We start from the raw sequence: 12,843 nt of genomic DNA, 5'->3' as shown, positions 1-12,843 counted from the left end.
GCGTAAAATTCAAATCAAGTTAAAATTATACTGCTATTTTGGAATGTGAATATTGGAAATAAATTTATTTCAAATATTGCTAAGACCCTGCATGTTTGTTCAAAAATTAATTGTATTATTGTCATGCTGTATATGTATCATTTCTAGAAAAAGGCATTTCTCTAAATCTGATTCGCATTCAAGAATACACAGTTTCTATTTTTCCCTTGTTCTACTTTATTTGTTTCTCTTTGAAATAATATTTTAATGAATTTCTGTTCAACTCAGAAAACTAATTGGATCTTACGTTTTGTTTAACTTCTAAAAATACATTCGTGATAACCTTCAATATATGGCAAAACTATTAATTTTTTATTTTCTGAATTTAAGTTTGAATTGTTATTATTCTTACTGTTTTATTATTCTTAATCTCACGTCGATCTTATGATAGATAGGATGAAATGAATCATAGTTCGAAAAACGGCCTGACAAAATTGATTTTCGGAATCAATTTCTTACAAGTTTGGTATTTTCTATTGTGAGATTTAAATCAAGAAAGTTAATTTTTCCATCTTTTGCCAATTTTAGCGTAAATTTTAGTTTGTGATCTGCTTGATTGAATCTTCGTGAAATATTGTTAATTTTGTCTTTAGAACACATAAAATGTATCATCAATGTATCTAAAACCGTGTAGAAATCTCGGTCTGGCCCCGATCGGGAATCCTGGTCAGGGCCAGGCCGCGAATGAAACACACGCCCAGATCGGGGCCAGGTCGGGACACCCGATTGGGAAACCCGATCGGTGCCCCATCGGTGCCCGATCGATACATGATGAGTCTCATTTATAATCCATTCATGAATTTCACAAATAGAGATTTAATATAAGGAAACTCGAAAGTATCGATAGGTCCTCTTCTTTCTAAGGCCACCTCAATATTTTGAATTTCATATTAAGTTATTTTAGGTTAAAATTAAAGTACTACAGGCACGAAAAGAAAAGGTTTCAGAATAGAAAATTTAATTATACTTTTTAAAAACGTAAAATTATTGTGGGTGGTATCAATTTTGAGAAAAAGTTTTGTTTTTTTATGAAACAATGGATGATAACCAGAAATATTTTAAATAAGAATTTTAATTTCTTGAAAAAAAATGTTGTATATAAAACTTTTTAACAAATTAGAAAAATTTTTCTCGCAAAAAGATTCCATACAACTTGACATTTTCGAATGATTGCAAAGAAAATTAACGGGAAATAACCTATGATTTACGATTTATTAACATTTTACTGTTAATAAATTTAATTTTCTGTCAATTGTTGTATATAATTTTTTCGCCAAAAAATTGCGCTATTATTTATTAGATCGTTTTTTTTAAATCGGTTAAGAAGAAATATAGACCAAACAACTTTTAAATAAAAATGAAAATTTTTGAATTAAATATTTCTGTTTATTTTAAATATTATTTGCAGAATATTCATTTCATCAATTTTTATTACTAATAATTTAACATTACAATTTTGTGCATACTGCAATTCATTTCTTGTCAATAGATTTGATAATTCGAACTCTACATTAAATCGAAAAACCTTGAGTTCTTTAAGAATAATGGAAAATAAAAGAACGTGATCAATTTTATCATATAATATTTGACTCATTTAATGGTAAATATACTAATTTTACCTAAAACAATTTAATTAATTTTTAATTTATTTGAGGTTAGGTTTAAATTTTCCCACAGAGTGTAATTACTTACTCTCATCTTCCTCGCACAGGTTTCGAGGTCTACTGACTGGTGTATTGTGCCTCCGAACACGTGGCTTACTCGCCTTATGCATTTTAAATCATTGCTAGGATATTATAAACGAGTAGTATGTATTCAAATTTGACTGCACTACCAAAAAAAATCAAGCAGAACTAGTTCTGCGAGCGCATGGAGATGGCGTTTCAGTAGGAAATCGGTTTGGCCCGGTCGGGCCCAGGTATGGGCCACAGAATTCTACTGATCAGGGCCAGATCGAGAAATCCGATCGGGGCCCGATCGGGAAGTTATCATTTAATAATTGTAAAGCTTTATAATTGTAATCTGTTTTGCTCATGATGACACTTTGGTTGCTTTTATCAGCTGAATTTATTATGATATCATTATTATTTTGTATACATTTTTTTGTTTTGTTGAAGTTCAGACTAAAATATATATTATTGACGGTAAAATTTTGAATATCATATATCCAATTTTTAGCCCAGAATAATGATTTCTTTTACATTATCCGGTATATTTTTATCAGATAATTTAACAACCTAATTTTTAGAAAATGTAGTCATTTTTTAATTTTATTAACACATTCAGTTTTTAATTTTATTTAGTGACATATTAATTAACTTTTTTTTTAAATTGTTGATATTTGCGGTAGCATGAAGAAGATCAAATAATTAACTTTTTTTATTAAAATCTCACAATAGAAAACACCAAAATTGTAACAAATTGGTTTTTAAAATCAATTTGGTCATGTCGTTTTTTGAATTATGATTAATATCAGAGCTATCATATTAGCTGATGTAAGATACCAAAAGGAAAACCTTGATTTAGTGAAAAATACTCTTTTAAAAAACAGCTACTTACTAGAATTATTCTTAAAAATTAAATCCCATTTTTATAATCCCATTTTTATAATTTGATAGTAACTATTTAAAATTTAATATTTTTTCATTTAGCTATCGCACGGATCGAAAAATTTTCAAAAAATTTAAAAATATTCAGATTTTATTTTTAAAGGTTAATTTTAAGCTTTGAAGATTTTAATATATGTCAAAAAAGAATCTAAAAGATTTTTAAACAATTTTGTCAGATTAATTTTTTATTAGTTTTTTTATTTATAGAAATAAGATTGTCTCAAGATTCGTGGTTAAATTTCCAATGATTCCTTTATTTTAAAAAAGAGATTCTAAAAGAAAATTTAAACAGAATTACAAAATTTCAACACAATTCTATCATGCATAATAAATATATATATAAATTAAGAAAGCTTTCAACCAAATGAAAAAATTTCGTTTAGATTTCCAGAAAAATTTTTTTATGATTTTTATTAATTAATTAATCTGGAAGTCTTTGACCAATTTTTTTGTCTTTAAAAATTTTTTAAACAATTTTTAGGGGTATTTAGAACGTTTACATATCATAGAAAGATTCAGAAAAATAATGGTTAATTTTAAAATTATAAAAATTTTGAGAAAAATGTAGATTTTTTACAAGTTTGTAAAAAAAAAGAAGCTTTTTATGAATTTGGAAAGGTTTTTAGAGAACCAGACAATATTCTCCAGATTGTAAGGAAAATGTAAAGTTATTTTATGGAGGATTTTCGGACAATTTTTTTAATTTGCACAATTAAAAAGAAAATTGTAGTTTTAAAAATTTTTAAGTTTAAAGGACCAAAAATAAAATCCCGACTTTGAAAATATCCGAAAATAAAATTCAACGACTTCAAGACCGACTTGTAAAATAAATAAATAAGGCTAACAATTTAATTGATCATTAATTATTAATTTATTAATTATTTTCGGCAAATTTAAAATTTCGTCAAACTTAAATTTCAGCAATAGAAATATTTATGGGAATTTAAAAATTTATTTATTTTATAATTCAGCAATTTTTCTTTCTTGCGGCTTTATGATAAATATTAAAATATTGTTTTATTTTACAATGAAATAAGGAAATCTCAAATGTGATACTTTTTTAACAATTAGACTTTGTAACAAAGCTAAAATAATTTTTATAATATAGAATTTTACAAAATATTATAGAAAATTCGAGTTCTTTTAAAAGATGTTTTGAACTTTTAGAAGTTGAAAAGGAATCAAGAAATATCTGATAAATTTGGAAAATGTTTCAGAGTTTTCAAATATTTGCAATCCATTTAAAACTTTTTAAATTCTTGAAAATGTTTTTAGCTGACACGAATTTTGTAGGATTTACAAAGATTTTATAGAAATTTTAAAGTATTTTCAGGAATTTCACAACATTCAAATGATATAGATAAATCTTTAAGGAATTTAAGAGATTTCAAAGATTTTCAGGAATTTAAACGATTTTTTAAAGAGAATTTTCAAAATTTTATTTATATTTAAAAAATTTAAACAAATTTATATCTACTTTTTCAAAGTTTTTTTTGTTTGACGACGATTTCGAGTGACTTTAAGGATTGATAACATTTTCTAAGATTAGCGTATATTATAAAAAATTTCTTCGGCTATTCAGAGATTTCAAAAGTTGCAAAGGATTTCAAAATATTTTCTAGGATTTTGAAAGAAAATTAATTATATTAAATTACATTTTTGAGGAATTTTGAAGTATTCTATAAAATTTGAGAAGATATAAAGCACTTAGATGAATAGACAAAAATTTCCAGGAATTTCAAAGATTTCTATGGATTTTAAAGTTTGTTTTTTAAAAAAAAATTTCAATGAATTTAATTTATACTTAAGGAATTTCAACTGATTGACATTTATTTTTTTAAGTAGATTTTAAATTTTTTAAAAAGATTTCTAGGGTTTCCTAAGGATTTTAGGAGATGCAACAAAATTCAAAATATTTCAAGGAATTTTGTGAAATTTACAAATGTTTTAAATAATTTTTAAGTATTTAAAATAATTTCACGAGATATACAAGATTTCGAGCAATCTACAAAAGTTTCAAGAAATTTCAAAGATTTTTAGAAAATTTTTAATAAAAGTGAATAAAAAAATATAATAGATTAAAATTTTATTCAAGGGGCTTGAAAATATTTATACCTACTTTTAAAATTAATTTTAAGTTTTACAAAGATTTCAAGGGATTAAACAAAATTTGAAAAGTTTCCAAAGATTTCAAAGGTATTTAAGGTATCTCAAGAAGTTTTACGAAGTTTAAAGAATTTTCATAATTCTCTGAGGATTTCAAGGAATTTAAACTCATTTTGAGAGATTTCCAGTGATTTCAAAGATTTTCAGGCATTTTAAAGTTTTGTTCTTGAATAGAACTTTAGTCAATTTATTAATATTTAAAATTGTTTAACCGATTTATACCTACCTTTTTCAGACTTTTTTTATAACAATTTCAAGAGGTTTGAGAGGATTTCAAAGACTTCGTAACATTCTCGGAGATTATAAAAAATTCCGAAGTATTTCAAGAAGTTTTCAAACATCACAAGGGATTTTAAAGAATTTTGTAGGCTTTCCGAAAAAAGAGACGGTATGAAATTAAATTTTCAGAAAGCTTAACAGATTTTAAGGAATTTCACAAGATATAAGGGACTTTGATCAATCTCCAAGGATTTCTAGAGATTTCAAAGTTTTCTAGAGATTTTAAAGTCTATCTTTAATAGAACTTTAATAAATTTATTTTAAATTCAAGGGAATTTAAATGATTTTTTCAAAAGTAGATTTTTACATTTTAGACAAATTTCCAAAGATTCCAAAGGATTTCAAAAATGTTTGTAGGGTTCCTAAAGAAAAGTAATCATACAAAATTAAACTCTAAAGAATTTTAATATATTTTAAGAAATTTAAAGGGATTTAAAGGTCCTCAATAAATCGACAAAAATATCCAGAGATTTCCAAAATTTCACGGGATTTTTAAGTTCCTTTAAAGAGAACTTTAATTATTTCAATTTTTATTTAAGAAATTTCAACTGTTTTATACCCACTTTTTGAAGTGGATTTTTACGTTTGAAAATATGTACTTCCAAAAATTTAAAGGGATTTTAATGTATTTAAAAGAATTTCACAAGATATAAAAGATTTTGATAAATAAATATAAATACAAATAAATAATAATGAATAATAAATTAAATTTATAATAAAAGGATTTAAAATGATTTATACATACTTATAAAATCATTTTGATGTCTTAAACCTTTTTGCGCGATTACAAAAGATTTCAAGGGATTTCAGAAAATTTTGTAACCTTTCAAAATATTTAAAGAGATTTTAAGGTATTTCAAAAAACTTTACAAATTTTGAATGATTTAAATAAAATTCCATAGCTTTTAAAGGATTTATCCTAATTTTTATAGAACTTGAAATAAGGAACATATTTATACCTAATTTTTAAAATAATTTTTCACGTTTTCAGAATATTTTTAGAGCCAGCAAAATGTTTTGTAGATGATAAACAATTGGAAAGGATTTTTAAAAACTTTGTAGGATTTCCAAAAACCGTAAGAGGTTTTCAGTTTTTTTAAAGGGATTTCAAAAGATGAAAATGAATCTGCTTTATATTGACGGGATTTCTACTAATGTATACCCACTTTTTAAAATTGATTTTTACGTTTTCCAAAAATTTCAAGGGATTTTGAAGTTTTTTTTATGAAACTTCACAATATATAAACAAAAAATTATTTTTCAAAAGAGTAGTTAAACTTTTAACAAAGTAGTTGAATATTAAACCAAAAAATATAAATTCTCTATCCAAAATATAAATGTTGATGTTTTAACAAAAAATATTTTTATTTTAGAAAAATAGCAGTTGAATCTTTAATTGATTTTTTCTCCAAAAGTAGAATAAAATTTAACTCGTTTAGCTGAATTTTCAACTAAAAGGACGAATTTCGAACCAAAAATGGAATAATTAAATTTTCAACTAAAAAGATTTATTTTCATTAAAAAAATTTAGTAGGAATTTTCAACCAAAACAGTAAATCTTTAACTAGGAGAGTCCATTTTTGACCCAGCATTTAAACATTTAACAAAGTTATTGATATTTTTCTAAAAAAAAGTAAAATTCAATAAAAAAAGACAAATTTTTAAACAAGTATTTGATTCATTAACCAAAAAAAGTTTATTTTAAATAATTTCAGTCAATTTTTCAACCTGAAAAGATTTTTTTTTATGTAAAAGGAAGGAATTTTCAACTAAAATAGTGAATCTTGAACCAAAACATTCCGTTTTTTGTTGACGAGCAGTTAAATATTATACCAAGCAGTTAAATTTTCAAACCATAAAGAAATTTTTTTGTCTACATTTGGAGCAGTTAAATTTTTAACAAAAATATTAATTTTCAAAGGAAAACACAATTATATTTTCGGCAAAGAAATTTATTTTAAATAAAAAAAAATGAATTCAACCAAAAAAACACGAACTTCCAACGAAATAGCTGAATCCTTAATCAAAATATATTAGCTTTCAAACAAGTAGTTGCATTTTCATATTAAAAGATGAAATTTCTACAAAAACAGTGTAATCTTCAAGAAATAAAAATTATTAAGTCAACATGGTTCCAAAATTTGAACAAAATTGTTGATTTTTTTACACAACAGTTTAATTCTTGAAACGAAAGTATAAATTTTAAATCAATAGTTAAATTTTATTCCAAAAAAAAATCAATTTTTAAACAAAATAGATAATTTTTCAACAAAATTGTTTAATTTTTATTAAAATAATATATTTTGAAACCAAATAGTTGCATTTTTAACGAAAAAATATAACGTCTATCCAAGAATATCTGAATTTCAATAAGAGGTAAATTTTCAACGAAGAAAAATTTTCAGTCAAGAATGAAGAAAAACTTGAACCGAATTGGTAACTTTTCTAACTGAATAGTTAAAATTTTATTTCAAAAAGAATAAGTTTTAAGAAATATTGTGTATTTTTGATTGAAAAGGAAACCTTGTTAAGAAAATTGTTGCATTTTCAATAACATAATTAAATTTGCGACCAAAAGTAGTATTTTTCAACAAAAAAGATACAACTTTACCAAAGAGATAAATTTTCAATAAAAGAGTTCCACTTTGAACCAAAAAACATTTTTCATTCATAAAACAAAAGAAATCCTTCCAAATTTATTCAGTTTTTAACAAAAAGCTTAGTTTGCAAATAAATAGTACAATTTTCAAACCCAAAAGACTAATTTATTACAAAAAATTTAAATTTTTAACTAACAAGGATGACTTAAAAAAAAATCATCGCATTTGAATCAAAATAAATAATTTTTTCTATAGCTGATACATTCACTTTTAATCGAGAAGAATATTTAACGGAAGACGAGTTGACGTCTTCTTAAATCAAGAAGATAATATAAAAAATAAAAAGCTTCTGCTCTTATTTTCAGTGAAAATAGAAGCAACCATTCGTCATACCTGTATGAAAAACAATTTCGGTTTTCCGGCAAGAGTCGTGCATTTTTCACCAGTGAAAAAATTCCAGAGTGTGTCAACAGGATAAAGCTCTTCACACGAATGCAAAAATCCTGATTCGCCGTGCGTCATGACAGCCACTAGGAAGCAGTCAGAATTTGAATGATCCTCCGCCGCGGCTGTAATGAAAGCATTCATCAATTCACATTGCACATCCCGTTCTGTACTGGGGATAATGGCTGTCTCTGTTTACGATAACAGTCCATATCTGGAAAATACCTCCTCAGCTAATAATCATTCACAAATTTCCTCTTGCAGAAAATTCGCTCGTATTCCAATTGCTCTATTTTTGTACTAAATGGAAAAAATATAATATAATATAATCAACATTCTCTTCAAGGAATTTGTTTATAACTATTTTTTTCTGAAAGGTCTGAATTGCAAGAGCGCATGCTCAAATAATCTATCGGTTCATCCTCCTTCGTACCACAGAGTTATGACTGTAAAATTCTACTTCAGCTTGAGACAATTTTTATAATTTTACTTCGTATATAAGAAATAAACAGGCCCAAACGCGTGGTCAGTAGATTCAGTCAGCGCTTAACGCGACAAGAGAGCCCCACTCCGCCGAGAACCACAAACCGCGTGAGCTAGCACCACCAATCATAAACGTCCCCCCACTACGCTGCCTACCACCTCCACCGGATAAGCGGGAGTAGGGATAGTACTATATAAGGCCGTCCCTGTCCAAGGAACGGCACTCAGAAGAAGGCGGTCAGGCTGTGGTCACTAATATAGGCAATCGTGAAGACGCATAGTTTGATCCTGTTTTGCGGGCTCGTTAGATGACTCTGCAGTACTTTCCCTAGCTACACGTTGCTCAGGGGCCAAACTTTGATCTATCTCTCTTACTCCTTCGTTGTTTTCCGAACGTCAGCACATGTGAAATCTAACCCATTAGTAACTGTTTGAGAGCTGATATCTAATTTGTTGTCATCATTTTTGACCTGGTGATTATCGTTGCAGTACACAACTCAACACTAAAAGAGGAAGCGGTACCTTCTGTATTAATACCATATAAACAGAGTAATATTTGGAGAAAGGTACCTGCCGATAAGAAAATAGATGTCGAAAATTATTACAAAATTTAAATGAAAACTGCTTTCAAACATACTTCCATCCTCTTTCGTTTTTCCTTAGAACATGCTTTTATGAAAAAAGCAATAGAAAAACAAGCAGAAATATATAAATAATTATTCCGGCAATTAGTTATGTATTTTTATTTGTTTTTCTGTTGTTTTTTTTCAATTTATTAAGTCTGTTTATTATATTACCTACAAATCATCTGGATATAACCTCAAGTATCTATTATTTTATCTTAAAAACCTGCGGGCTCGTTTGATGGCACCACCGTCGATTATCGGTCTACACTTCTAAAGCATTAAGTAACGACAGCCTGAATGCGGTCTAGTTACTCTTTCGTTCTTTGAGAATGACATTTTTGAAGAGTAAAATTAGAAATAACTTAGTTATAGCGCACTGGAATGCCAACGGCCTCTCATAAAAATATCAAGATATGGGGAACTTTTTCGTAAACTATAAGATAGACATTCTGCTACTGCATGAAACTGAAATTAGAACTCGAAATAAATTTCACGCCTCTGGTTATAAATGCTAAAGGAAAGATAGAAACATTAATAGTAAAGTTAGCAAACAGCCTATCAATAGTTACCATATACGTACCAAAATAAAACATCTCAAAAAAAGATTTACGTAAAGTATTCATGACTGCCAATTTAGTGATTGCCATTCGGGACTACAATGCAAGCACGCGACTTGTTACTGTAGTAGAAATAATACAAACCTGTTTTGTGATCCAAACAAGTTCTTTGTCTACAAAAATGCTGACTGAAATCTTTTTAGAGACCATCTTAATAAAATTTGACTGTCAACAACAAACTTGAAACCTACAAGGATATAGAAGAAAATTTGCACTCTCTCACTAAACTTATTGATGGCTCCATGGATATAGCAAGACCCAAGTCGGCTAGACAATTTAAAAATATGTTCCTCCCACCTAAAATAAAAAAAATCTTTACTGAACGTAAAAAATGCGTAAGCTATTCAAAAACCACTTGTAACAATACTTACAAAAAAGTCTAGAATAGTTTGTCCAATTTATTTAAAAAAGAACTACTAACATTTAGCGATAAAAATTGGAATAGCAGACTTGAAAACTTAACCATCAAAGACAACACTCTATGCAAGGTAGCTAGCTTCCAAATTGTCTAGTCTTTGAAGGTACGGATAAAGCTAATCTTAAAGCTGAACACTACAAGAAAGTCCATCACTTCACCGAAAATGTGAGCAATTGTTAAACCGAAAAGCGGATAAACGAAGTCTGCAGAAATGTTGAAAATGCAGAAGTCGATTTTTCCACTTTACCGTTTGCATCTCCAAGAGAAATAAAAAATACAATATAATCCACGGCACCTATGAAGGCCTCTGGGCCAGACGGTATCCAGAACATAATTCTAAAAAATCTATCTCGTAAAATTATAATCCAGCTTGTGCATGTATTAAAGGCTCTTTTCTGTGAGCTACAAGCCCATTAGCCTGCTTCAAGCCTCAGGAAAGATATTTGAAAAAAATAATCCTGAACAGAATTAAAGTCCTCGAAAAACAAAGTAAAACTGTAATTGATGAGCAATTTGGTATCCGCGAGGGTCGCGGCACAGTGCAATAAATGCTTAGACTCAACTATCACATTGTCCTACTAGACATAGAAGCCATTCCCCCAAATTAAAAAAAAACACGCTGGGCTTTTCCAAGGCTCCATCCTGGCTCCAGTATTGTTTATATTTTTCTTAAACGATATAACTCAACTAACCATCACAAAAACTTTGCTATTTTCTGATGCTGACTGGAATCTTTTTACAGACAATCTTAATCAAAATTTGATCCGGGTACACCGGGTTGAGCACCAAGTAGTTGAATACATATTCTACGAGAAGTTAAAAAATTTGAATATTGTAAATAACGAAAACAATTCCAAGTGATAAGTCGACGACACGGCTGAACCGGGTCGCGCCCTAAGTTGTTTATCAAATATTCTGCGAGAGTTTTCCAAGAATTTGAATTGTCTAAACTGCCACAATAACTACCAATGGTGAATCGACGATCTGAGTGAACCAGGACGCGCACCATGTTAATTAGCACGTATTCTACAAGAACTTTTTGAACATTTAAATTGTTCCAATTCACAATGTGGAACTGTTATTTTTATTTACAATATTTACATTTTTTTAAAAGTTCTTACAGAATACATATTAAACTATCTGATGCTCGATCTGGTGCACCTGGATCGTCGACTTACTATTGGTAGTTATTTTGGCAGTCACCACAATTTAAATTCTTAAAAAGTTCTCGTAGAATACTTATTATACTACCTGGTGCTCGATCTGGTGTCACCGGATAGTCGAATCACAATTTTTAGTAATTTTAGCTGCTGAAAAAATATAAATTTTGAAAAAGTTTTTGTAAAATACGTGCGAAACTACTTTGGGCGCGACCTGATGCATCCGGGTAGTGTTTAGCGTCTCCTTTGCATGGGAAACGAACAATAGCAAGGCTTGCGCCATGCTACCATTCAGTCGTCACCCATGCTTTAGCCAGGTATTTTGAAGTATCTTGCCATGCTTCAGCCATGCAAACTTTTTGCGCGCGGGTGTGTATTTAAGTTAAAACAAAAATATTTATAAGGGTTTTACAGCTGCCTTTTTTTTACCTGATAATACGCTTCAAAAATAAATAAATAAAAATTCAAAAAAGAAAATTTTAACTCAACTGCACAGATTGGTGGGTTTTCAAGCTAAGAACAGGGAAAATAATCATAATTTAATTTTGTAATGTTGTGTCATTATATTTTTGATAAATAAAGAAAGTTTACAAAAAAAAGGAGCAGGACTTGTATGCCAGCTAGTCTGGTAAACTATCCTCCAAATCTTTATAGCGCACAGGTATTTTTAACACCAAAATGTAAATTTTAATCAAAAAGTAAATTTTTTGTAAGTATACTTAAATTTTCAACCTAAAAAGATGAATTTTCAACTTAAAATGATGAGATCTTAACAAAATGGTTGGATTTGTAACTAAGTAGTGCACTTTTACCAAAGAAAGATGCGATTTCTGCAAAAAGAGATGAATTTTTAAATTACATAAAAATATGCATTTTTAAAAAACTAGTTGAATTTACTTACAAAAAATATTTCAGTTTCCCTTTTAATGCAGCATAGTATAAATTTTGCAAAAAACACATTTGTTCAAAATGGTTGCCCTTTCAACAAAACAGTTGAATGCTCAACAAAAAGGATGACTTTAGAAAAAAAATTTGAATTTTTAACTAAAAAGTTGCATTTTTTTCTACAAAAATATAGAATTTCCACTAATTACTTCTACTTCTATATTAATACTAGATATTAGCGTTTGCTTCTGAATCTTCGAACTTTTTAACCATTTCTCAATTAAAATGAAGAAGCAAAAAAATTTTTTTTAAAATTATTATGGCTAATAATTATCTTCATCTATATAAAATGTCAGTTGCGGTTTTTGGTGAAATTTTTAACTTTTTGTTAAGTTTTCATTCAGTGAGGTAATAATTAATGCAACTTAATGAAAATAGTTGTTTAAACAATTTATTATTGTTTATAACTATCTTCTCTTAGGAAAGTAATAAAAATTCTGATTCGTTACGGTCTGTT

The 12,843-nt window shown here is 27.8% G+C and overlaps 2 protein-coding genes across 2 annotated transcripts in view; one reads left to right on the top strand and one right to left on the bottom strand.

Annotated features, from left to right (window-relative positions):
• The window catches only part of LOC117181033 (alkaline phosphatase-like), a 501,469-nt gene that overhangs the window by 208,608 nt on the left and 280,018 nt on the right, over positions 1-12,843 (top strand). The gene's annotated exons all lie outside the window — the stretch shown is intronic.
• The window catches only part of LOC117181744 (caspase-1-like), a 161,541-nt gene that overhangs the window by 64,955 nt on the left and 83,743 nt on the right, over positions 1-12,843 (bottom strand). The window contains exon 3 of the mRNA XM_033374708.1: positions 8,087-8,262. Within this exon, the coding sequence (XP_033230599.1) occupies positions 8,087-8,262 (176 nt within the window). The remainder of the gene's footprint in view (positions 1-8,086; positions 8,263-12,843) is intronic.

This window comes from Belonocnema kinseyi, chromosome 10, assembly GCF_010883055.1.
Source record: "Belonocnema kinseyi isolate 2016_QV_RU_SX_M_011 chromosome 10, B_treatae_v1, whole genome shotgun sequence".
NCBI classification, from domain to species: domain Eukaryota; kingdom Metazoa; phylum Arthropoda; class Insecta; order Hymenoptera; family Cynipidae; genus Belonocnema; species Belonocnema kinseyi.
This window is presented reverse-complemented; position numbering and strand designations above follow the sequence as displayed.